This window comes from Glycine soja, chromosome 11 (assembly GCF_004193775.1).
Source record: "Glycine soja cultivar W05 chromosome 11, ASM419377v2, whole genome shotgun sequence".
Lineage (NCBI taxonomy): Eukaryota > Viridiplantae > Streptophyta > Magnoliopsida > Fabales > Fabaceae > Glycine > Glycine soja.
This window is the reverse complement of record NC_041012.1, coordinates 10,747,497-10,773,742: the sequence shown is the minus strand read 5'-3', so window position 1 is coordinate 10,773,742 and position 26,246 is coordinate 10,747,497. Positions and strand designations below refer to the sequence as shown.

At 32.7% G+C, this 26,246-nt stretch overlaps 4 protein-coding genes across 4 annotated transcripts; 2 read left to right on the top strand and 2 right to left on the bottom strand.

The window, feature by feature from the left end:
* Nucleotides 1–1,263: 1,263 nt before the first annotated feature.
* LOC114374569 (osmotin-like protein) lies at nt 1,264–2,415 on the bottom strand. Its single transcript, XM_028332229.1, has one exon. It carries the CDS (start codon nt 2,335–2,337, stop codon nt 1,591–1,593), a length of 747 nt encoding a protein of 248 aa, XP_028188030.1. The 5' UTR covers nt 2,338–2,415; the 3' UTR covers nt 1,264–1,590.
* A 10,126-nt stretch (nt 2,416–12,541) lies between these two features.
* Nucleotides 12,542–13,314, top strand: LOC114373647 (CLAVATA3/ESR (CLE)-related protein 46). The gene is made up of 3 exons (XM_028331155.1): nt 12,542–12,712; nt 12,854–12,921; nt 13,017–13,314. The coding sequence occupies exons 1-3, from the start codon at nt 12,604–12,606 to the stop codon at nt 13,092–13,094; spliced, it is 255 nt and encodes an 84-aa protein (XP_028186956.1). The 5' UTR covers nt 12,542–12,603; the 3' UTR covers nt 13,095–13,314.
* A 987-nt stretch (nt 13,315–14,301) lies between these two features.
* Nucleotides 14,302–19,599, bottom strand: LOC114376623 (inner membrane protein PPF-1, chloroplastic-like). The gene is made up of 11 exons (XM_028334827.1): nt 19,168–19,599; nt 18,497–18,607; nt 18,135–18,209; nt 17,952–18,012; nt 17,519–17,592; nt 17,309–17,413; nt 16,946–17,053; nt 16,768–16,868; nt 16,163–16,312; nt 15,969–16,095; nt 14,302–14,665 (listed from the first exon to the last, which is right to left on the bottom strand). Exons 1-11 carry the CDS (start codon nt 19,498–19,500, stop codon nt 14,558–14,560), a joined length of 1,353 nt encoding a protein of 450 aa, XP_028190628.1. The 5' UTR covers nt 19,501–19,599; the 3' UTR covers nt 14,302–14,557.
* A 3,615-nt stretch (nt 19,600–23,214) lies between these two features.
* Nucleotides 23,215–26,018, top strand: LOC114376702 (heat shock cognate 70 kDa protein 2-like). Its single transcript, XM_028334940.1, has 2 exons — nt 23,215–23,547; nt 24,121–26,018. The coding sequence occupies exons 1-2, from the start codon at nt 23,334–23,336 to the stop codon at nt 25,854–25,856; spliced, it is 1,950 nt and encodes a 649-aa protein (XP_028190741.1). The 5' UTR covers nt 23,215–23,333; the 3' UTR covers nt 25,857–26,018.
* The last annotated feature ends 228 nt before the right edge of the window (nt 26,019–26,246 follow it).

Sequence of the window (26,246 nt, the reverse complement as noted above, 5' to 3'; positions counted from 1 at the left end):
AACCCACTGCGAACTCCACCGCAAACCTCGATGCGAATTGCAAATCGCAACAAACGTAAATTATTATAAATCTATTGACTGATAGTGTTTTTAATTGATATGGATAAAAAATATCCTTATATTCTCGCTATATTTCTCACAAATTTTTATTTACTTTTTTTTTCCTCACTTATGTCTTTTCTTCGTACTAAAAAAAAAAACATGGATAAAGTTCTATAATACTACTACTTCTTGCCAAACTTAATATTATAAATAAATACGTGGGCGATGAATTCAATTTTTGCTTTCGGTAAAGTTGCTAAGCTGCATTAAAAAAGTTCCTAAATATATCATTATCAATTCTGTCCAGTGTCCACATCTTTATTTGGATAAGTTTAAGTAGCCAGTTAGCCTAGCTACAAGTTTCCCCAAATAGGAAACATTACCAATTAAATTCAATATTTCAAAAATAGTCAAATATATAATTTGTAACTTATCCCATTTGATAGCGCACATAGAAAGAATCTAAGTCGGTCCTCAGAGAATAAGCTTGTGGTGATATCTTATGGTCCAATTAAATCCAGCACTTTATAATTAACTCTACTTGGATATAAATTGTGACTAAAATCAATTTAAACTCATTTTAATTAAATTTGTCAGTTTAAAATTAGCCCCGTAAGTCAAGATTAAATTTATTTTATTGAAAACACGTAAGCAGGCACCAACAGCATGCCCTAGACGATTCCTAGTTGCTAATTACTAGCTCATTATACGAGCATGGAAAACATTGACCAGATTGCTGACTGCTAATGATGCCCCCTACCTCTCTTCAAACTCCAAAGTCCAAAGAACACAAATGCCAGCTTTCTTTATGATCTAATAAAACGTTCAAGTGATCAACCCTCTTCTCATTAACTAGTAAAGCAACAATGCGATAAAATTAATCTCGGTAAAATCTATTTTTGTAACCTTTTCTATTTTTATATTTTCAACCCCTTAAACCTAGGTAAAAAAAAGTAGTTGGATTTATCGGTTACTGCACTCGGTTATCAAAATAAAAAGAATCAAATTCTCGAGATAGGAGCCAACATTGAGGTGTATTGGTCCCTTTCTTTTCACACTGGATAATCATCATAGTCTTCCCCTACCAGTCGCTACTACTAGTAGCAAGGGCAAGCAGAAGCAGATTTTTTTTTTCAAAAAATATTAGTTTGATTAGAAATATCAGTTTCCTAAATGTCAATCCACAAACTATCATTTCTTCTCCAATCATTGAGTAATATCTCCTAAAACAAGCATTATTAATTTTGCTGTTATTTTTTCCATAAGATAAGAAGCCGAAGCTTTGTCCTTAAACACAAGTAAAAATTACACTTTTTGTTCTTTTTCAAGCTACTAATCACAAAACACAAGCATCTTAACCAAAGAAAATAAGAAATTACAAAGACATTCCAACAAAGACACACGACTACTTTTCTTTTTTTCTTTTCACCAACTTTCCTTTCTTTTTAGTCTCGACGCAGGATCTTATTAGAAAGACAAGAGAGTCGAGTCACTAAACAATGACCCAAACCTTAACACAAAAGCTTTGTAGTTGGTCCCTTCTATTAATTAATGGCAAAAGATAACCTTAAGCTCGCGCGGGGAGGAACACTGGTGCATGAGCGAGGGGGTGTCATGAGCAAAAGTGAACGTGGCAGGGCACGCATGCTTGAAGAAGGAGGAGTAGATAGACCCCTTGCACGTGCTAGGGTTGTTGAAGTGGTTCCTACAGCAGAGCTCGTCCGTGTGAAAAGCCTCGCACCCACTCTTGCAAGCAACAACGGGTCCATGAACCGCAGGCACACGGTGCTGCAGCACGTGTGGACACGTGGCAAGAAGATCGTCGCGGCAACCCACGACAGGGCACACGCCTTTGCCCTCGTGCGGGGTCACAGTCATGGGGATGTTAAAACCGTCGACGAGGCTGACGCCGTAGGAGGCGTAGTCGTTGCTTCCGTGGTGGACTTCGAACTGGGCGAGGGTAGCCGGGGGGGCGCCGCCGGCGCCGTTGCACTGGAGGCGGCCGCCGCAGTCTCCGCTGGCGCAGGAAAAGGCGGTGCCGGAGTAGGCGCATCCGGTGCGGGCCCAGACGCGGCCGGACCAGTGGGCGTCCGGGACGGGGATGGAATGGTGGGTGAGGGTGCGGAGGGTGAGGCCGCCGCCGGCGAGGACGGGATGGCCGGCGTTTGGCTGGATGGCGGGCCACACGGTGTAGTTGCAGTTGTTGACGAGGGTTAGGATAAGAGCACCGGTGGGTGAGGAAAAGGTGGTGACAGCGAAGATGAGGAGTGAGCATAGGAACAATGAGCGAGCCATGGCTGGGGGAAAGAAATAATGAAATGAAACTATGTTGTTGCAGAGAGGGTTTTATTTATAGGCAGTATTTATGTGAGAAGAACGAAGTTGCGAAAGTGAGAAAGGCCTGTTATATTACTACTGACTGTTTTATATTTTCAAGGGATGCCATCAACATTTTTTTTTAAATATTTTTTTTATTTTATGTAAAATTTATTACAAATTATAATTTTTGAAGAATTTTATTTTTAAATCTAGGAAGAGTCGTTAAATAAAATGGTAAATTTTACTAAAATTTATTATTTTCAATTAAGCCAATACTACAAAAATGTTAGGGAATGTTTAGTAGAGCGAAGAAAAATGAAATGAAATTAAAAAATGTTTAAATTAAAGTAATATATGAATGTTAGGTGTGATACTCAGTTACTCACTAATTTAAAAAAATTTAGGATGATTTGATTGGAATCAAATTAAGGAGAGAAAAAATAAATATAAAAGAGAGAGGAGGAATGTTCATGAAGTGGTGATTTGGTTGGTAAGAGATGTGCAACCTGTTCTTTAGGTTACCTTTGGTTGTAGGAAGAGGAAACGAAATAATAGAAAAAAATGTGAAAAAAGAAATAAATAAGAAATAAGATGAAAATATAAGTGATTTGATTAAAAAATAAAAATAAATAAAATGATAGGATTTATGAAAATAGTCTTTTATTCTTTCAAGATTAGTATATATTTTTTTCATAATTAATGTAAGAGAAAACAAAGACAACGAGATAAAATATCAAATTTTACACGATTCTCGTCATATGGGTTGAAAATTTGCGGAGATTTAAAAAAATTCTCTCTCATGCTCAACCAAAATCATGGATCTCTCTTTCCTTCTCTCCCTTCTTATTGCATGTACTCATGTCTTATGAAAAAATATATTTTATCTCTTTAAATAATGTCACGTACATAAAAATAATAATAATAAATAATTTTTTTTATTTTTTTTACTTACATAACAAGTTTAATTTAATTATTTTTTATTTATTTATCTTCAACTAAATGACTTCTATTTTTATTCTTTTCTCTTTCACTCATGCTCTTTCTTTTCACAACCGAACTTATCCTTCATTTCAGCTCTACCAAATCGTACACACAGAATTTTATTTTATTTTTTACCACTTGCCTTTGAGTAGGACGGAATTGTCCTTTTCTATGTGCATTTAAGTGGCGTTTTGAAATGTGAATTTGTTATGGTGTAAGGGGCAAAATTGATACATAGTAGGGGGGAAGGTTTGCTTTTTCTGTGACTTTTAGTCGTTTCAACAAATTCTGAAAAGATGGTCTGAAACCACGGACAAGATTTCTGCTGAAACTAGAAACCTCCGCTTGTTAAACAAAGGGCTCGAGCCTCCGCTTGAAAATAAAAATAATAATAAAGAAGAGAGAAAATAGAATAACCTAGTTATTTTGTAGTTAAAAAAAGAGTTTATTTTTTTGAGAAAAAAAATACTATTTTAATTTAAATTCCGCTTGAAGTGAAGGATTCTTAAAGTGAGGTTGTGGTTGTGCACAAGGAGACATATAGAAGCTCAAAAAGAATCTCATGTTGGTTTTATATTTTTTTTATTCTGTATAAAAACATTAACAATAAAAAATTAATTTGGTTGAACGTATGAACTAATATTACACTCAAGTGGAGTTTTTGAACGGATCTACTCTACTCTGCACGGGTCTCCGGCCAGCGGCCTCATCCCTAATGTTAATATGACAAAGCTTTTGACTATGGATACTTTTCCCTACGCCCTGTTTGACAGAGAAGGAAATAGAATAACTGGGACTGAAAAATAGATAAGATTTGAAGTGAAATTGTAGATGATTTTTATTTAATAAAAAATAAACATGAAATTATGAGATTGTTTGGTTTAAAAAGAATTTAAAAAACGAATTATTACTAGAAAAATACTATTTTACCCTCTAAATATATAGTAGTCGTTCTTTTTCATTATTTTAGTATAATCAATTATATAGTTTTTTTTTCTGACTAATCATTATATAGCTCCATACCATCAATTAATATAGTGAAAGTATTTTTTTTTTTTAAGTCTTAAGTCACACAGCTCCATATCATCAATTACTACAGTAAAGTTTTTTTTTAAGTCTTAAGTCACATGAGAACAAGGGTGTCTCTTAAATCACTTGGCCGAATAATATTTTTGCTTGTATTGTATGGTTACGTTCTCCTAGTGAATAAATTATTATTCATTCACAAAAAATATTTTTTTTCTTATAAAATAAAATGGAATTGTAGTATTTAACATAAATATTGTACTATAATCAAACGATACAAACGTTTGCTGCTTAGGAATGAAACCTACCATCTAGGTTTTTTTAAGGAGATAAAACATGGTGTAGCTCATGCTTTAGTTAGCGCAGTACCATCTTTAGCTTGTATCCAATATTTTTTATCAAGTTACTAATTGTATTGGCTGATATGATTATAACGAAATGCCATAAGCTTATTTTGGTAAAAAGAAAATCATAAATATTGTAGTTTTTTAAAATTGTGATTATGATTACCTTTGAGAAAAAAGTTGACCGGCAAGGACATCGTAAACAGAGCTTCTTATCCTCTTGCAATCTTGCACAAACGTTTTTGTAGTGACCAACTCACCAAATTACGACCAGTTCCATGTGCATTCCTTTTCTTATCTCAACAAATTTAACCCAATGTTTGATCGCAAAATAAATAAATAACACGGTTCTAAAATTTGTTACCAAGAAACGTTGCACGAACTGGGGACGAATTGGTTTGGCTTGGTCACATTTTATGGGATAAAATACTACTAAGAAATATATGGAAGTAGGAAATGGAACATAAATAAGGTTCGAAAACCATATTTGTCATGCTTTTTTTTACCAAATAAGCAATTTCTTTTTTATTATTATCCATTCAATAGAAATTTGAATATCGTGTCCATATGAATTTTGTTTGTACATGAATATTTGATTAAGAAAAAAATTTAGAAAGGTTGTAGAAAAATAATAATTTAAATTGACAAAAAATTAAATTAAATTAAACAAAAAATTTAAATTAAAAGACAAAAATATTAGAGACCCATTAATATTATAGAAGTAAATTCAGAATATGAGAATGTTGAAAACTTAACCTATTAGAGTTACTTTTTGATGTAATGTTAAAGATTTTTCTCTATTTTAAATTTATAACTGTATTTACTAATATACTCTAACTTTGTTCCTTCGGATGAAAAAGTTTAATTTATCTATTTTCTCTTCAAATGTCATTGCATAGCTAAATAGTGAATTACATCAAGGAATAGAGATATATAATAGACTAAACAAATATCAACTTATCCCTAGTGATGAATTTATTTCTATTAGAAAATGTTACCCCTACAACTTACCATGTAAATGAGTGATCAAATCATAAATAATAATATTAAGCACAAGAAATGATAATGCAAAAGTAATATTATTAAATAGATAGGAAGAAAAATTACATCAAAAGTAGTTGGTTGTCAAGTTCCCAACAAAAGAGGTTTAGCCTCTCATTGTCATAAAGACTTTGCAACTGGAAGAGGAAAATATTTAGTAAAATAAGGAAAAGGAAATAGAAGGAAGAAATGATTCCTAATGTTTGCTTCTCCTTCTTTTGGCCTTTGTCTTTGATAAGGAATTGTATCTTTTTCTTTCTTCTCTCTTCTTTCTTGTATAGGTGCATATTAACGAGTTTCTTGAATTAAATCTGTCTTTACTTTTCTTAATTATTATTTTTTCCTTAATTAATCATGTTGTCCTCAATTAGTCTTCACTTAGCCCTATTTTCCTCCCTTAGTCTCTTTTTCTTAACTAGTTCTATTTTCCTTAATTACCTCGCTTTACTGGGTTTTAATTCACTCATTGCTATATTTTAATATTTTTTTGATACATAGATCATAATTTGAGATTAACCAAACATTTGAAAAAAATTATAGGAAATAAATATATAACTTTTATAAGTTTTTGTGATTTATTTTATTGAATTTATTATAACTTTATAACATCCGGCCATCATAGTTAATTATAAATTTTAACTTATACAAAAAAATTATAAATTTATAACTCGATTTAAATTTTCCAAAACAATTAGATTGAAAAACAAAATTTTATTTACCCTAAACGTGCAATCAAATATCTTATGTAGGGTATGTAAATATTTACCCTTTTATTATTTGAATTTTATTCATTAAATGCATTATCGCCCATAGATTTAAAAGGAATTTGGGGCTGTGAAATGAACCTCTCTATAATGATATACTTTTTTTTAATTAAATTTTTACTTCTTCAACTTTTTTGGATTCTAATTTTTAGTCTTTTAAAAGTTTTTTTTAACAAATTTTAGTCTCATTTTTTCATCAACATTTTAGTCCCTCAATTTTCATTCCTTTATTTATTTTTAATCCCTCATTTGTTATATATTTTGAATAATAAAAATAAATAAACGATTAAAAATAGAAAAAAAATTAAGGGACTAAAAATATTTATAAAAAATTAATGGAAAACTAAAAGTTTTTATACAAATTTTGATGGATTAAAAATTAGAATATGAAAAAGTTAATGTGCTAAAAACTTAATTATTATTTTTTAATAAATTTATTTTAGGATTCTATTAACAGTATTGTCTTTTTGTAGAACTTCTGATCTTTTCGGTCAAGAATCATCTAATACTTATCACAATGCTTTATTTAAGGTTTTTTTTTTCTTTTTCATTTTTTCCTTTTGGTCAGTTATCACATTGTGGTTGTTAAAAGGGTTTTTTTTGGGTTGTCAAACATGTTGTTACTTATTATTTTGGGCCGAATTACTGCAAAACACAATACGATGTTAAAAGTTTGAAATCCGAATTAAATGAAAATAAAAAGAAAAAATAATTTATTTTTTAGAAATAATTTTTTTCTCTATTTTTATTATTTTTCTTTAATAAAATTTCATTATTATTTTTCTTTTCCATTTGATCCGAATATATCATTAGATTACTCTTAACGATAATAGCCTTGAATAAGAAAATCATTCTCACTTTTCTCCGGCTTTCCAAATAGGGACAATAATTCGTCTAGATTGTATCATGGATCCTTTAAGTGTTGCCCATGTTTTTTTAGGAATTCAAGTATTACCATTGAATTTCAAAAATAAAATTAATAAATGTTATTTATTTTAGGAATAAAATATATTTGTCTCTTAAATTTGGATTATTTTAGTTTTTGTTTTCTTAAATTTAAATTTACTTAAATTTGAAAGATTAAAAACATATTTAAATTTTTATTTTATTCACCTCCAAGTCCAATGATTAACGATTATGCATGTATTGTACCAGTGTACCTTATCTTAAAGGGTATATATCTATTCTTAAACATCACTTAAGGATAAAATATAGATGCAATTATGCTTTTGACATTGTTATTCAATTATAATTAAAATTTTATTTCATTAATAATTTTTTATTCTAGAAGTTAATATAAATTATCAAAAATAAAATTCTAATTTTAAAATAACGTTAAAAATACTTTAAAATTTACATACAAGTTTTGTTGAATACAAAATCTCCCATGCAATACATGGTTCTGTGTTGTATAATATAAATGTACACAAGAGGTAAAAAAAATCATTTAACATTATTTTCCATACAAATTTATTACTTTTTTAAAATTGTTACACCCTTGGGTTAGGCATGAGATCTTTCTATTGAAAGTCTCCTTAGGAGCGAAATCATATACATAGATTGAAAGTCTTCTTGGTAATATGAAGGTCAGGTTTCGTATCTTGTGGTTGTGAAATGGTGGAGCGGTTAACCATGGTGTCTATTAAGCTCTAAGAGCCAATATTGAATTCTCATGAGTCATGAATAAAAAAAAAAAAAGGATTTATGTTGAAGGGGAGGATTAACCATGGTCCTTTGTTTGTGGGAGGATTGTTGGGGTATATAACCAAAGTCCTAGATAAACAAGGGATGGAACATGGGTTTATAAGCATAAACATATCTCCATTAAAGTGGTCAATATCATACCAAATGCAATTCCAAGTGGAGGAAAACACATAGTATCATGTATAATTTTGATGAAAAAGATAATATTGTATGAATATGAGGGGTGAAGACGAGGTTAAAGATTAAGGTTTGAAGAACCCTAAATATATGGTGAAAATAAGAATTTAAATAATAACAAATATAAGGGGTTTTAAAAATAAGATTTAAAGAATCTTTTGGAAATACAAATATAAAAATGCAGAAGATGGAGTGTAAATAGCAAAACTCTACATAGACCGTGACTTGCCTGGACTTCTCATAAGCTGTTTAACTTTGAAGACCAAGTTATTAATTACAGTATTATTTTGTTTTTGCATTGGGACGAATGATTAAGTGTGTTTGGATCATTGGTAAAATTAATTTTGAATTAATTTATTATGTGGAATTGATTTTAAGATAAGAGTTGATTTGGAAGTGGTGACTTAAGGGGAGGAAGAGGGTTTTGTTTATCCTCTATGATCATAAGGGTCATCGAAATTGAACCCGATACAATGTTTAGGTGGGTTTTAACAAGAACTTGGTCGAGTGGGTTATATATTGTGGGTCTGGTGGTGCTAATTGTTGGGATTAGGAGGTGGCTTCACCGCATGTTTTTCTCATGCTCGAGTTTGGAATTCATGATGCTGCCTCAATGTTTTGATTTCTGGTATAGGGTTGGGGGGATGTGCATGATATTGTTTTTTGTGCTAGAGTGCCAAGGGCTACACTTGTACTTCCTCCATTAATACTGTCTTTAATTAAATTTGATTTGGCTTTAAAAAAATTTCAGTATAACATTTTTTATTCAATACAAAAATTACTCTTTCTTAGTCCCTAATTATAAAATTATTTTAAAAAAATTATTTGTCTCTTTCTTTTTATGAAATCATTTTTTAATTTCTATATGTATTAATTATTTTTTCTCAGATTTACTTAATTATTTTCTCTCCAGACATTAAACAGAAATAAGTAAGTGAATATAAAGAGAATAAAAAAATAATTTTAAAATGATAGTATAAATAATTGATAAATTTATTGTGATAATTACTTTTCTTAAAATATTTAAATTAATTGAAAAAAAATCTTATAATTAAGGATTGAGAAAATACAAATTTATTCAACTCTAAATCAATTTACCAAGGATTAGCTTAGTTGTTTAAGTAGAATGTGCTCCTGTTATAAATTTTGTTATTATGTTCAATTTCTATGAATAAAAAAATTTAAAATTAATTTTGATTCTATAATTAATTTTTTTAACATAAAATTAAACATCCAAAAATTTGACAAAATTTAACTAGAATATTTTTTTATAGAATAAAATAAAATAAATTATGCACTCAAAGTTAATATTTTAATGTGAAACAAAACATGGACTCATTTTAACAAAAGGAAAGAGAGTAACAATGACCTCCATGGCTCCATCCCCACCGTTTCAGCGTTACCAATCCCCGATCACCATGCTCGGTCAAAGCGAGTCATAATTATTAATCAGCCCCCACCTCTGTCTACAGGCATAAGATGGTTTATGGATAGCCAAATGATTAGGAAAAATCTTACATAATTTATTAAACAGCAAATTAGTGAGACATAATTGATTACGTGGTTAATTATTTATCAAAATTTGTTGGTATAATATTACTAACTTAAGTCCTTAAGTTCGTGCAAATATATATATTTTCTATTGAATTATCCGACAAACCAGATCAATGAGTGGGTTTAACTTAAGCAGATCGTCGTCCTAATTTTACGGGCAACACATTTGTTCGTTTAGGTCGCTGCCACAACATTTTTGTCACATTTTGCATTAGTGTGGTTCGGTGATTGATTTGATTAAATTCTAATTGAAGCAATCATAACAACACTTGACTTTGTAACTAAAGATTTTCGTCATGTCTCACATAAGTCAGGCTGTCTATCACGCTAGCTATAGCGCCTAGTCAACTTCTTTAAACAAACGTACAAATGGAATAAGTGAGCAGCGCATCAGCATAAGTCAATTTAATTTAGGTCAAGTTCAGTGAACAAGAAAGGTATATTTGCAAACCGAATACACACACACGGTTGGAAATAAGGGGTAAAATACTGGGAGAAATAATATCACTTACTGGAAATACGAAGAGAGTAAAAGATAATAGGAAACTCCATTAATGAGCCACAACCAAACAACAGGGATGAATTTAAGTATTTAACATCATGTCCGATCAAGAACGTTTCCAGCCTTTGGTTGAAGTATTTAAAGAGGGTAATGCATCTTTTGAGGGTATTTGAATTGTTATTCATTAGATTGCTTCCTTTGGACATTTAACTTGAGAATTTGAAGAGTTATTTTCATTAAAATTAGGAATTTAAAATTCCACCAAAACAATTGAGATTTTAAAAATGTCTTATTCTATGTTTATCGTACACGACACGTTTCATCTTTATCTGTAATATCATTTTTTTTTACTGACAAGGTGGAGATAGTAGCGACAACTACGATTGAGAAACGAGTTTGCATTTGAGGGAGAATGAAATTCACTATTGTGTCTATACTCTATAAGGGTCCTGTCCACCATCATCGCTAGCACTCCAAAAAACCCTTTTCAAATCGTTGAAGATTTTCAAGGACATGATGATGAATCCTTGATTTGCAGAATAACAACAAGGGGAACCAATTTGGGGTATATGAAATTGGGAAAAATAGAAGGAAAAAAAGGGATTAGAGGAGAAGATAGAGATAACAACGCCCACACAATCTTGGGAGATTGATAAGTTAAGGATAATTCATCATAAATAACAAAATTCTTTGATAAGAACTTAAGGTTTCACACAAGAACTAAGAGAGACACTAACTTAATTGTGTATAATTTTAAATTTCATACAAACAACCAATTGTTTAAAGAGTTTATTTAGACCTCTTACTAATAATTATAAATTAGGCCTAGGGTCCAATGAATAATCTAATAATTAAAAGACTTAAAAGTAACAATAAAAAGATAACAACCCATTACAAGTCCAAAAATAGACCCGAAAATATAATTAAAAATAAAAATAAATAAACTTCATTTCTTCTCTTTTTCTTTCATGAGAAAATTTAGTCTCTTCTCAAATTCAAATCTGTTATTGCTTAAGTGATTGTTGAGCCTACTAAGTCAAACTCTTTCTCTTTGGATAGTTCTCTATCACATGAGTTTTCATCATGAGAATCGGAGATGCAAAGATTGATGTTGCTATGTGGGTTGAGAGACATGAGGAGAGAGAAAAAAAATCAAAAAACAAAATTTATTTTGAATTTCAGTGAATATATTTATAAAATTTTATAATCCAAACAAATAATTTTATAATTGATTGAAATTTAATTACTCTTAATTGAGTTATTTGACATTTAAAATATCTGTCATTTTAAAATTCTTTATCCAAATATAAAGTAAGACTACGATCAATCCAACAAAAAAAAAGATTAAAATAAAAAATTGAGAGGATTTTTTTAACCTTAAATAAAAAAATAATATGTGAGATCTTTTAGTTAAGCATGACTTTTTATTTATTTAAAAGCTAATAATAAATAATTTTTTTATCAACAAACTTAAAACTTAAATTTTATCCTTATATTAATCCAGCTTAACACTTTAAGCTTATAAGTCTTTGTTACTTATATGTTGTTCACATATTCACTTTTATCTATAATGTGAGACTTCTTATTTACACCAACACATACATGATCTAGATGTAGAAGAAATAATTCAAACCATCAAGCATTTGTATTATGGAACAAGATGTTCAACTCTAATTCAACAAAAATGAATTTTAAGACTTGTAGATTATTTTTATTCACAAAAATAGATATAAAAAAGTTTATAACAATTCACACACCCTATTCAACCAACTAAAGTTTCTTCTATTTGTAGATTCGATACACTATAATACCGCTCAAATTTTATCAAACTAATCCATTTAAAAAGGATGCCGACATAACGGCGAAGCACTCAAAACAAAAATAATAGCAAGTACTTGTGAAATTAACATGGAAGCAATGATAACAGAGAAATGATAACGGGTAAGAAGTCAATCCATAATGAGGATAACAACAGATTCTCGATCTTTTAGAGACAGAGTGTAATGGCATAGGATTCCCGGGCATCTTTTAACAAACATTCTCACATAAAATTTCAAGTTTCGTCATGATTATATAATACCAAAAGACATAGCATATAAAAACTGCAAAAATGCTTGTGACATACCCCATTCACTAGAAGGGTAGAAGTATGGCACATATGAGAAGACAAATTTTCGTGTATCTTCTCTTTGCATGGCTTCTGCTTGCAGCTTCTGCACTCAATCACGTCACTGCTAGTGTTCAGGCTATGCAGTCAGGTACTTCGATCACTTTCTCCTGCAAATTGCTCTGAAACTGAAACTACTTCCTACTGTCTATTTAAAAAGCACAAGCTGATGACTCTGCAATGGTTATTGCAACTAATTGTATCTTATGTTAACTCTATATTCTGCACTCAGTTCATTTCAAGCTCAGAACCTTAGAGGCTAACCCAAAGCAGCAAAATGGACATGTCATACCTTCTTGGGTTAGTAAATACATTAATAATTTTTCTTATTTCTATTTTCAATCATTTTACTTAATTTACATGACAATATTCTGATTCGAACAACGAAATCACAGGTTGAAGAAAAGAAGAATCGTAAAAGCCCATCAGGGCCTAATCCAATAGGGAATCAACACCCACCATCTAAACCATAGAGGTGGAAACACTCATTCGGCATCAGCTTTCATTAGAGAAATCAATAGCTGTTGGATATCAGTGGATTGGTGTAGACTCTCAATTCCGCTTTTAGGAGCATTGTGTTTGTACAAAATGGTATTTAATTGAATATTCGTACTTTACATGCATTGACGTCGTCTAAAGTCAAGCAATTCTCGATTTATTAACTAATCAGCTTGTTAGTTTTTTTTCTTCAAAGGATCAGCTTGTTAAGTTTGTTGAAAACTTCCCTAAAAAAAAAGTTTGTTTAATACTTCCTCAATTAAACTAAGCAATACATGTTGACAAACAGGCCGTGTAAAGAACACATTAGGCCTTGCCTTCGGCTTCAACTAAAATATTTTCCCTAATTTTGCAGCTAAGCTCTGATTTTGGAGCACTCATTTATCTAGTGGCTCTAATTTTATATGATCAGTTTGATATTAATTTAGTCTATTTTATAATAATGAAACACCATCGCCCCTCAACTGGGTTTTAACTAGGAATAACCACAGATCAATTCGATAATCCAATGAATCTGAACCAATTCAAACCGGAAACTTCATATTGGTTCCGGTATGAGTCTCGCTCGGTATGAGTCTCGAATTTCATTTTGGGGACACACCCGATACCATAATCTTTTTATGTTTTCTTATATTTGATTAACCTTTAGAATTTACGACTTTATCCCAGTCAATTTAATATTTTTCATCCTTCACAAAGACCAAGCTAGGAAGAATTCAATCTAAACCGATTAAAATTGATTAGTTCAAATAACAAAATGCCATGAACCCCAATGTGAATCGACCCAGTCCAAATTTTAACATCAAGCCAAATTTCAACATTAAAGACAACTATTACCAGCGAATTCAAATTCCATTCAATGTCATTTTCATAGTACTGTGCTGTTAGGAACCTGTTGTGTCTGTCTAATATTCCCTCCTTTCCAAAATAATAGACCTTTAAGGTTAAGTCACATTGATTAAAAATAATCATTGCTGTAAATTTAGAAAAAAAAATACCCTTAATTTTATAACTAATCTTATCATAAATTATCCTACTATCCACCAACTTATTTTTATGACTTGTGTATCTTTTCAATGGATTTATTAATTTATCTTCTTAATCATGTCTAGAGATAGTTAGAAAAATAACTTAAAAAAGGTATAAAAAAAAGAGACTATTATTATAGTGAAAAAAAGAAGCTAAAAGAACTACTTACTGTATTATTTTGGATCAGAAGGAGTATAAGTTTTTTATACTCCTAGTTTCAAGGGGGGATAAATCTTAATAAAATTAAACACGTCACAAGACAAATTGCTTTAGCTAACATGTGGAAATTAAACGTAACAAAGATATTTTAGTGAATTAAATTACATATATTTAATTAATAGCCAACCCAAAAATGCTATAATCTCTTGAGATATACAAAACTCACTATAAACTAATTGTATGCGGTCCTTTATACAGCACGCTTCCGCTTCGAACGCTTGCTTCTTCTTTCCCTAGAATAATTTTGAACCTCTTCGCCAACTTTAGAAGCATATGCTTCTTCTGCATCTTCCTGTCCCTGTAACAAGGTAACTTAGCATTAGGAATTTTATCTACAAGAATGAAAATCCCAAAGATCTTAAAACAATAAAATATAACAAAGTCACAGCAATTTTCTTTTGCTGTATGGGACGGAAATAAGGAAGGGGATCGGACAGGTGGTTAGAAGAGAAGGGTTCAAATAACAGAGAGAGCATTGCTTCAAATAGTTCTGCACTAGTTTCCTTCCACTTTGTTAGCAGTAAAACAAGACAAAAAGATACCTCCTTTCAACTTGTGAGCTATAGGAAATATAATTTGAAGGTCGAGCTTCTCTTTAAAAGGCAGACATATCTATCCACGCAATCGGTTTTCAGCGGTTAAAATATTTGGTTTAAAGAAAAATGCTAGCAATATACTTTCTAACACATAATTCTAATATTGGTTAAAATTTATTGAAAACTGCCAACTTAGGAGAGTAATTAAATAACAAGTGATACCCACGAAAATTTGTGATTTTCAATAAATTGTAATCAACATTAGAGGGTGAGATCTAAATAGTGTGTTGCTACTTGCTAGCATTTCTCTAGGTTTGAATTCATTTATGATTTAATCTCCACTCACATTATGTCATGGTAGCAAGGCTATAATATGGAGCAAGGGATACGGTGCTGATAGTGAGGGGAGCTGAAAAACCCTGGGAAGATCTTTGACAATGGGCTAAGAATCATTTAAGCAGACTAAACACCATGTAAAACCCAAAAGCTCAAGGGCATTAGCATTAGGTATATGAGTGTTTGACACTTATATGTTGCTGAACTTCCACATTCTCATCCTACAATTGCATCTAAATTTGTTTTGATCCTTGCCCATTTCAAATTAGCCCAAGACCCTTAACTAACCTTTACCTGATAGAAAGTTGGGTGAAGGCCCATCAAATAACTAACTTTACTTTCTGAAGTTAACGTCATTGGTTGTCACTTTATTATTATATATACATTCTCAAGAATCAGTATGTGATGAGGCTAAACAATGATCATGTGTAACACAAAATTACAATAGGGAAAGAAAATTTTGAACTTTCAATCTATGGCTGGACAACTATTTTTTCATGCAAGCAGGCAAATTAACTTGATGTTTCATCTTAGAAGTGATTGGAAATTAAGGATAGTCAGGCATTGTTCTTTGAAATGTATACATTGAATTTATAAAAAAAAATTTCTGTGCAATATCAAATAATGTTAATGTGGAGATTTTTGTTTTTCCTTAATTCTTCTTTCCTCTCAAAAAGACAGCCATATCACATAAATTTTAAGCAAGAAACTCCACAAGTTAATACTTACCTTATTGTCACTTTCTGTATCCGAGCCATCATCAGAAGCAGACACAGAAGCCAGGGGCTGAACTTCTTCCACTGGCAGTGCCTTGCTTACCTTTTTCTTCTTGTCCTCTTCTTTTAACTGCTTAAACCTGTAGATCACCAATTTGTTATCCAAAAGGAGTTGAAACTCTGCAACTTGTACTAGAAGAAACTGACCTTTCACCATTCCTTACTGGCTGCAAATCTGATCTTTTAGCGCGTCCAGCAGTAATAATCCCACCAGCATTTTCATTCACAACAGGCTTTGCACCTCCCAATTTGCGCAACCATACTTGTTGAGCTGTGCTCAGGACATTGTTTATAAACCTAGTAAAAGAAATAGAAAATCAAGCAGCAATGAAATTGTTTCTTTTATTTCCCCTAGGCCCAAGCACACAATCAATCAATGTTGTCAAAAGTCAAAACCATCTCCCAAATCTAAAACATTAATCAGGAGAAAGCATTCACTTGATGAACATGTTATTGTTTCCATTAGAATGAAGAATTTTAGCTCTTGTGCATTTGTTCTTTGTATGTTTTTGTTGCATGCATTAGGCAGGCATATCAAGGAAATGGTTTCTGAAATAAAGAAGAGTTGTATAGATACCATTACTGGAGTTTTCGGACCAAATTGGACTTGCCTAGATGGTGTAGAGATAAATATATTTCAGATTTGCAACCCATAATAAAGCAAAGAATGTTTCAAGTTATGGCAAAATCATGAAAAATAAGAATTTATTGACTAGAAAGGATGGTATTAATATAGTTTCTGAAAAACTAACCAGTAAATTGTTAGTCCTGATGGGACAGATAGTGAGAAGTAGCCAATCATGAGTGGAAGAAACTTTAAAATAAGAAGTTGATTCTTTTGAGAAGGATCTGTCTGTCAAAAGAAGTCATTTAGGCCAGCCTTGTAAACACAAAAAAGAAACAGAAACAGAAGAGAACTGATGTGTTTACCTGAGGTGGTTTCATGATTTCCATTGAAACGTATTGAGAAACGACAAGAAGAATAGGTAAAACAAGATATGCTGCAGTATCTTGCCAACCCAAAGGTGGATGCCCGTCCTGCATGACCGATGTTTGTTATGACTGTATAATGATTTAGAGTACAAAATCAATTTACAAAGTTTTCCATTTATTTCCTCTTGGAACATGACTGCAACAAGTGAACTGTGAACATTCCATGTATAACTTCATTCCAACAAAGTGTACAGAGTAAATAGACTGCTTCGAAAGATCATAATGACTCACAGGATTAGGGGGAAAAAGCCCAACTACAACTTATTATTTCAACTATGAAGCAAAAGATATCTTTCTTACCACAAATGGAAAAAGCCAAGAAATTCCCGCTCCACTTTGTCTAGCAGCAATGGTAGTAGGACCACCCAAAGAGGGGATCCAAAGGAAACCTTCGGTTAGCAGTCCCTTCAAATTAAAGATTTAACATAATTAGCAAAAATCATATTTTCTGTGTGTAATTTGTCCATCGAAATCTCTGCTCAAATAATAAAAGTTTATATCATTAATTACCTCATTTGCCACATTTGATAAAGCTTGGTAGAGACCAATCCAGACTGGAATTGTAGCCAGAGTTGGTAAACAACCTATACAAATTGATGACAGCACAGTTGAAGTTGAGACTATATGTCAGTACATGAACAGAATATGTACAATCCAAACTAATATGATATTGCTAATAATTAAAAGAAATGTCGGGGAGATATGGATGGACAAAATAAAATTAAATAAATACCATTGCTATGAGAAATTCTACTTCAAAACCATTTTTTTTGTCATTGTACACAAGCACAATCGAGTTATTATCATGAATGATCATACAAGTTCTATTAACTTCACAATTATTACACAGGACCGGTGTTTATTAGCTTCATGTCTCAGGGTATTATTATACAGAACCGTTGATTAAGAATTGGAAAACCAACAAAATAAAGACAAAAAGTACCTGCCAATGGGTTAACTCCAGCCTGCCGATATAGCCTTGACGTCTCAAGTTGTATTCTTTCCTTAAAAAGAGGGCAACAAAATGAATAGTTTAGAAAGAACAATGCTTTTGTTTTAACATACAACAAAATCAATATTTACTCGAGATCAAACTGGATGCCTAATAACCAACAACATCCCTCACCTGATTGCCAGCATATCTATCTTGAATGGCCTTAATTTTTGGTTGAAGATTTTGCATAGCTAGTGTAGATTCAACCTGTATTCATACATTATATTACAATCAGCATTTTGTGTAATCAAGTGAAGCATCTATGTTAATTGAGAGCTCAAATTCATATATAAAATAATTGCAAGTTCAAAAGTTCAAAATGATTTGATGGTGTATGAAATGTCAGGCTTTGAAGAACAAATATTCCAATTACTCCAGTGTGAAGGAAAAAAACTGTTACAAACAAAATGAATTACATAATTTAACGGTTTCAGTAAATTTGCAAATTTGTCACGCTTTCTTTGGCTCTAGAAATTGCTATAATTTGTACCAACCTGTTGCTTTGTCAAGGGAAGCGTTGCGGCCTTAACTATAACAGTGAGCAATATGATAGCAAATCCATATGCATAAGGGACATGCACGGCAGAAAGGCCATCCTTCAACACCTGAAAACAAAACAATAACAATAACATAACATAAAAAATACATGTACCTGAATAAAATCAAGCAAACATTTCGTATTAGAAAATGTTAAGGAAAATGTTAAGTCCTCAAAAATTTATTATAAAAAAAAGGAATAAGTGTGCTCCTATTTTCTTCTCCTATAATAGAAGTTTATCCAAACAGCGTTTAGTAAACTTCTGTCCTATTTCAATAAACACTTAAACGAGAAGAATAAGGTAAAATGAACTAAGCTTCTTCAATTAAAATCAAGCTTATGCATAAGTTCAATTTTAGAAACTCACTCGTTTAGTTTCTCCAAAAGCTGATTTTAGCTTATGTATAAATTAAATTTCACTTCTGGAAGAAGCTTAATTCATGTCCTATTTTCTTCTTAATAAGAAAATCTAAAGCAAGTTACACGATCTCGGGAAAACAAGTTCGATGAATTTCGAGGCTCGTGCTCACACGTGACGCGTCACACAACTCGCTCAGTCTTAGCAAATTCAACAGAATACTTATATATAGGAAGTTAGCAACTACGAAGCAGGAGTATGAAGTTTACCTTGAGAACGAACTCCATGGCTTCGGAGATGAAGCCGAACCAGCCTCCGCTCTTCTGTACGGCAGCATCGGTGGTGGAAGCCGCAGAGTCCGCAGCAACCGCAGGGTCCGCCGCAACCGCAGCATCGGCGAGCGTGTAGAGAAGGCCTTCGGCTCTAGTCACGATTCCGGCGAAGTCAATGTTGTGGCTTATGGAGTGGATTGGGGGAATTTCGTGGAGGCTGACGAGGACTTTGGTGGCGACGAGCCTGGTGCGGTGGGGGAGGTGGTGGCGAGGGAGTGAGGGGAGCGGCGTGCCGATGAACGATTGAGACGAAATGAGCGTTTTCGCCATGGATGAGAAGCTTTTTGAAGGAGATTGTGCAGAGGAAGGTTCAGCTTCTCATAACGGATTAGAGATGAGGGAATGAATATTTTACGAATTATCCCCATTTTTTTTTTTTTTGCGAGGCGAGGACAAGGTGCCACGATGACTAGAGCCAGATTTTCCTCTCGGTTTTCAGCCATCGACAGAGTGACACGTCACAAGATTAGGGGTTCTATGGTCATTGCAGATTTATTAATTTCAGCAAATGGGATGGGAAGGGGCAATTTTCTCCAATGTAGCACAACATGGATATATTAGTGTCACAATATCATTTTACCTATTTCGTTGATTTTTTTAATATGAAATATGATAAAGAAATTACATAACTAAGATAAATAAATAAATAAATACACTTGGTAATGCTATACAAAATCATCAAAAGATCAAAATGGATGAAAAATAAATAAATACATAATCTCTTTTGTCCACAATATTGGATGGGTACATAAGTATTTGGATTTCCCCTTATTTATTGAAAGAGCCAACAAATATGACTTTAGTTTCATCACTGGAAAATTCCAAACCCTAGTGGTCTCATGGAAACACCACTTCATTATTATATAATTATATCTTCTTTTTTTCTGCATATTATATAATTATATCTAATGTCATGATATGCTGCTTTACAAATGCACCACCTATTACCTTATTTTAGATTTAAAAAATATTTTAAAATAATTTTTACCATATGCTAGTGATCTTACAGAGTTAGACGATGCCAAGATGGGGGTCAAAATGGAGGCCCCTAGTTTGATTGGTCACAGTGCAGGTATGCAGCTGCTAGTTGTTCAACATATTTTTTCTTGCGGTATTTGGTCCTCAATTATACCGAATTAATTTAAATTAAATTTTATCCATAAAAATATTGGTAAACTCTTCATATTTTTTAAAAATTTTATTGTGATTTATTATATTAGGTTTAAATATGTGTTTAATTATTTAAATATAGGATTTGCCTTTTTTAGTTCCTCAAATTAAAATATTTTTTTAGTTACTCAAATTTTAAAAATATGATTTAATTCATTCGGCAATACGACATTAATTATTTATTTGATCTTTAAATATAGCTTAAAATTGTTTAAAAAATATAAAGAAAAGAAATAATAAAAATGTGAATTGAAATCCCTATAATCCAATTAAGCCATACCAACGATAATCAATCCCATTTGTTGAATCGTGGGGGTGCATCTTTTCAAAAAATTTGAACCAAGATGAATATTTCACCCATTGTTCCTCTGCACCAGGCCATCACATTGTGTCCCTCATCTCCACCACCTAGAGCCAATTACCAATTCACCCTTGACTCCCCCGTCCCCCTCCCCCACACCCACACTCATAACCTATGATTGCCCTGCTTTAAAAAGGCTCACTGATTTCCTAGTTTCGAAACAAACACATTGCAAAGCAAAAACGTAATGTTAACTCCATGGTCAACTCTTGGCGAAACCATTTTTAGGTCATCCACTTTGTAAGCACCACACATAATATAAGAAACAATTCAATAATCCTTAAACACACAACACACATTTAATTTCTCATCCCAAACCCTAATCGTCATTTTTTATTCCAATTCCAACGAGATTCCAATGAGCATAGAAGAGCCCTAAAAATAAAGTTTTTTTTCTTCTTCTAATAGATCCAAATTTCTTCATGGCACATCAAAGAATCAAGTTGTTGTTCCTTTTATGTTATTTGTCATTCTTTCAACATCATTGTTGGGTATTCTCTCTTTGGCTCACTTCTTTATACCACTAGTCACACTAGATATGTTTTACATTAGTGTACTTCTCCTCATGTGTATTTCCATTTAGGTTATGTTGGGTAAGTTAATTAATTTTTTTTACTCGTTGAAAAATTTATTTAACCGATAAATAATCTTTTTAATAATTTTTCATTAGTTACTAGCATATTCAAAATACCACTTAAGTAATATTTTTTAAAATACTAATTTCTAATTTATTATTTTTTCTTACACATTCATCCTCAATATGTTTATTTATTTTTCTTATTACTTCATTAAGTAAATCATAATTATTTTTTTTATTAAATACTTATAATTTAATAAACTAATTCTTAACCTCTAATTATTAGTTATCAGTTAATTTTTTAACTTTTAATTAATTTTTTAAGTAATTTTGAAGATAACTTTAAACCTGTTGCAAAAAGAGTTATTAAAGTATACTTAAAGTGTTGAAGAGTGCATCAAATGAGCAAATAAAGAGGGCGTATAGGAAGCTTGCATTTATGAGAGACCCAAGTGCCCTTTCATGGGACATCAAAGAGCCTAGTTGTTATTCCTTCTATGTGTTATTTGTTATTCTCTCAACACCATTGTGGGGCTCTCTCTCTCCCCTCGCCCTCTCGTTTCTTTAAACCACATAACACACTATATATGTTTTGCAATGCACTTTGATTATATGTGTAATTCCATTTAAACAAGTTGCAAAGAGAGATATTACGATATACTTTAAATGTCGAAAACTGCATCAGATTTGTAATTTCATTTAATCATGTAGAAATTCAAGAAAATCTTTGCGAAATTGGAGAGGAGAGAAACACATTAGTTTAAATCAAGAAAAACATGAAAGAATTAGCAAAAATAATTAAAATAAGAATTTTATCTTTATTTGTGAGAAAAAATTTAAGCAAATCAAATGTGAGAAAATGAAGAGAATAAGGTAAATAAGTATTTAAATTTATAGTCCTTCATAAAAAGTTTTATAATTTATACAAGTGATATTTATTCAGTATTTTCTTTTAAAATATTTAATTACTATTTTTTATGTTAAATATATTTTAAAGAAAAAAAAACATATCGGAGGAGGATAAAAAACTGTAAAAAAAGAATTTGATTAGTAACGAGTAAATTTTGAAAATATGAACTGATGATTTTTTTAGTTGCGTATTTTGTAAGATAAGATAAGACTATATTATTTTTTATTTAATATTTTTTATCTTTTAAAAGATTAAATAAAAATATTAATTTATCATTGATTTTTAAAATATCTTGAACATATATCTGATAAGATAAGAGTAGATTATTTTTTATTTAGTAGTTTTTACACTTTTAAAATATTAAATTAAAATATTGTTATTATTATTATTTTTTAAGGTTAAATTTAAAGCTACTATCTTATATGCTCAAGATATAATTTAGAGAACGATTGAATTGAAAAAAAAAATGGTAAAAGTAAAAACCAGGGTGATTACTGATTTACTGCAATGAGTGAATTTTGAAAAGATAATAAAATCATGCTTTTTGAACGGGCAAGAAACACACCAAAAATAAAACTTAACTAACGCGCTTTACACGGAGTTAGTGAAATCCAATTGGCCAGTTATCTAAAGCACACGGACGACGTCATTAATTCAACCAATGGCGCGGGAGAATCACAGATACAATCTATCCAATACCAAAAAAAAAAAAAGCGACCAGTTCACGTCAACGGTTAAAAATCTTTAGTTTAAGCGCGTGCCACGCCAGCACGGTTTCGTAATCGGAAAATTCTCGAATCACCTAGAGAACGTTGGAGAAACCCCACACAACACTTCGCTTTTTCCCCAAGTCCAATTCCATTAGGAACAAAAATATCTACCGTCCAAAATTACTGATCCAACGGTTCACAGCGCATGAATCGAACCTTCCAGAATTCAAACACGTTCTTTAAAGCACACCCCTTCCCACACTCTTCTCCTCAATTCAGTTGAAGGAATTGTTGTAACTTTTTGATTCCTAAATTCTCTAAAATTCGAAATTCTAATTTCGTTAGGGGAAAGAGATTGTTTGTGTGTGTGTGAGTATGGCTGGAAAAGGCGAGGGTCCTGCTATCGGAATCGATTTGGGAACGACGTACTCTTGCGTCGGCGTGTGGCAACACGATCGTGTTGAAATCATAGCCAACGATCAGGGTAACAGAACTACCCCATCCTACGTGGCTTTCACCGACACAGAACGGTTGATCGGCGATGCGGCGAAGAACCAGGTCGCTATGAACCCAACCAACACCGTTTTTGGTAAGTACTACTTTCAACTCATACTGTAAATCCTTGATTCTCTGCAATTTTTCATTGTTCCAGTGAATTTATAACTCTACACGACGTGATTTATATCAGCACTTGTAGAAAATTCCAATTATCTGTAATCTAACCCTAGCTAGTAATATTCTGTAACGATTCTTTCGTGTTTATTTACAGGAAAAAAAAAAAAATCAAAACAGAGTCGTGAATGCTTTTGTGTGGATTGTAGACGTTTGTTAATTAGGCTGTGATTTTCTTTTCAATTCTTTGTAACTCGAGTTCTATCATTAGTTCAATTGTCTATGGATTTTATTAAATGTTTACTTAATTGAATTTTCTGTGCAAAAGAATCCTTGGTTATGCGGTTAGATTGCGAATCCTTTTTGGTGCATGCAGTTGCTAAACATTTGATTGGTAGGCTGTGTATACTTGATTGAATTGTTTTATGTTTTGGATGATAAATTTATTGAATGGATACTTGCTCAAATAATCTGTGCGAAAGCTTCCTTGATTATGCGATTGTATATTGAATCGTTTGGTGATTGTATTTGTTTGATTTGGCGCATGCAGATGCTAAGCGTTTGATTGGAAGGCGTTTTTCCGATGCATCAGTACAAGGTGACATGAAATTGTGGCCGTTCAAGGTGATTCCTGGCCCTGCTGAGAAACCTATGATTGTGGTGAACTACAAGGGGGAGGAGAAACAGTTTTCCGCGGAAGAGATATCTTCCATGGTTCTTATGAAGATGAAGGAGATTGCGGAGGCGTATCTAGGATCCACCATAAAGAATGCGGTTGTCACTGTGCCTGCTTACTTCAACGACTCACAACGTCAAGCCACCAAGGACGCTGGTGTCATTTCTGGGCTCAACGTGATGCGAATTATCAACGAGCCTACCGCGGCTGCCATTGCTTATGGGCTCGACAAAAAGGCCACTAGCTCTGGGGAGAAGAATGTTCTCATTTTTGATCTCGGTGGTGGGACTTTTGATGTCTCTCTTCTCACCATCGAGGAGGGTATTTTCGAGGTGAAGGCCACTGCTGGTGATACTCACTTGGGAGGTGAAGATTTTGATAACAGAATGGTGAACCATTTTGTTCAGGAATTCAAGAGGAAGAACAAGAAGGATATCAGTGGAAATGCCAGAGCTCTGAGGAGGTTGAGAACAGCATGTGAGCGGGCAAAGAGGACTCTCTCTTCCACTGCTCAAACCACCATAGAGATTGATTCCTTGTACGAGGGTATTGACTTCTACACAACCATTACCCGTGCCCGTTTTGAAGAGCTAAACATGGATTTATTCAGGAAGTGCATGGAGCCCGTGGAGAAGTGTTTGCGGGATGCCAAGATGGATAAGAGTACCGTCCATGATGTTGTTCTTGTTGGTGGTTCTACTAGGATTCCCAAGGTTCAACAGTTGTTGCAGGACTTCTTCAACGGAAAGGAACTTTGCAAGAGTATTAACCCAGATGAAGCTGTTGCTTATGGTGCTGCAGTGCAGGCTGCTATTCTCAGTGGCGAGGGTAATGAGAAAGTGCAGGATCTTCTTTTGTTGGATGTTACTCCTCTATCCACTGGTTTGGAGACTGCAGGAGGAGTCATGACTGTGTTGATTCCCAGAAACACAACCATTCCCACCAAGAAGGAGCAGGTGTTCTCAACCTACTCTGACAACCAGCCCGGTGTGTTGATTCAGGTCTATGAAGGTGAACGAACGAGGACTCGTGACAACAATTTGCTTGGCAAATTTGAGTTATCTGGAATTCCTCCTGCTCCCAGAGGTGTTCCTCAGATCACTGTTTGCTTCGACATTGATGCCAACGGTATATTGAACGTGTCTGCGGAGGACAAAACCACTGGACAGAAGAACAAGATTACAATTACCAACGACAAGGGCAGGCTTTCTAAGGAGGAGATTGAGAAGATGGTGCAGGAAGCTGAGAAATACAAGTCTGAGGACGAGGAGCATAAGAAGAAAGTGGAGGCCAAAAATGCATTGGAAAATTATGCCTATAACATGAGGAACACAATCAAGGATGACAAGATTGCTTCCAAACTGTCTTCTGATGATAAGAAGAAAATTGAAGATGCGATTGAGCAGGCTATCCAATGGCTAGATGGAAACCAACTTGCTGAGGCTGACGAATTTGAGGATAAGATGAAGGAGTTGGAGAGCATTTGTAATCCCATCATAGCAAAGATGTACCAGGGTGCTGGTGGTGATGCGGGTGGAGCCATGGATGAGGATGGTCCTGCAGCTGGCAGTGGAAGCGGTGCTGGACCCAAAATTGAGGAAGTCGATTAAGCAGAAGATTCTCATGGGTTGTTCTTGATTTTGTCAAAGACCCTTTTGAAGTTTAGATAACAGCGTGTCATTATGTTTTTAATTGCGATTTTATTTTTCTCTCTTTTTTTAATGTACTTTTCCCCGTTTCTACTTGAACAATGATATAAGTTTTTGCTCATATGGTCTATTGATTGTTTCGTTTCGGAGACTAAGGTGGTAAAAGTAAAACATCTTTTTCGCAAGTGATTGGAAAATAAATAGAGTGTAGGATATGTATCCTTTGAAATTAAGGGATAATTGGAGATTATTGAAAATTAGCGTGGTCAACAGAAATAAATTAATAAAAAAATTAAAACGTATTGTCTTCCTTCTTAGTTTTCATCTTCTTTGATGTTTTGCCCGCATTGT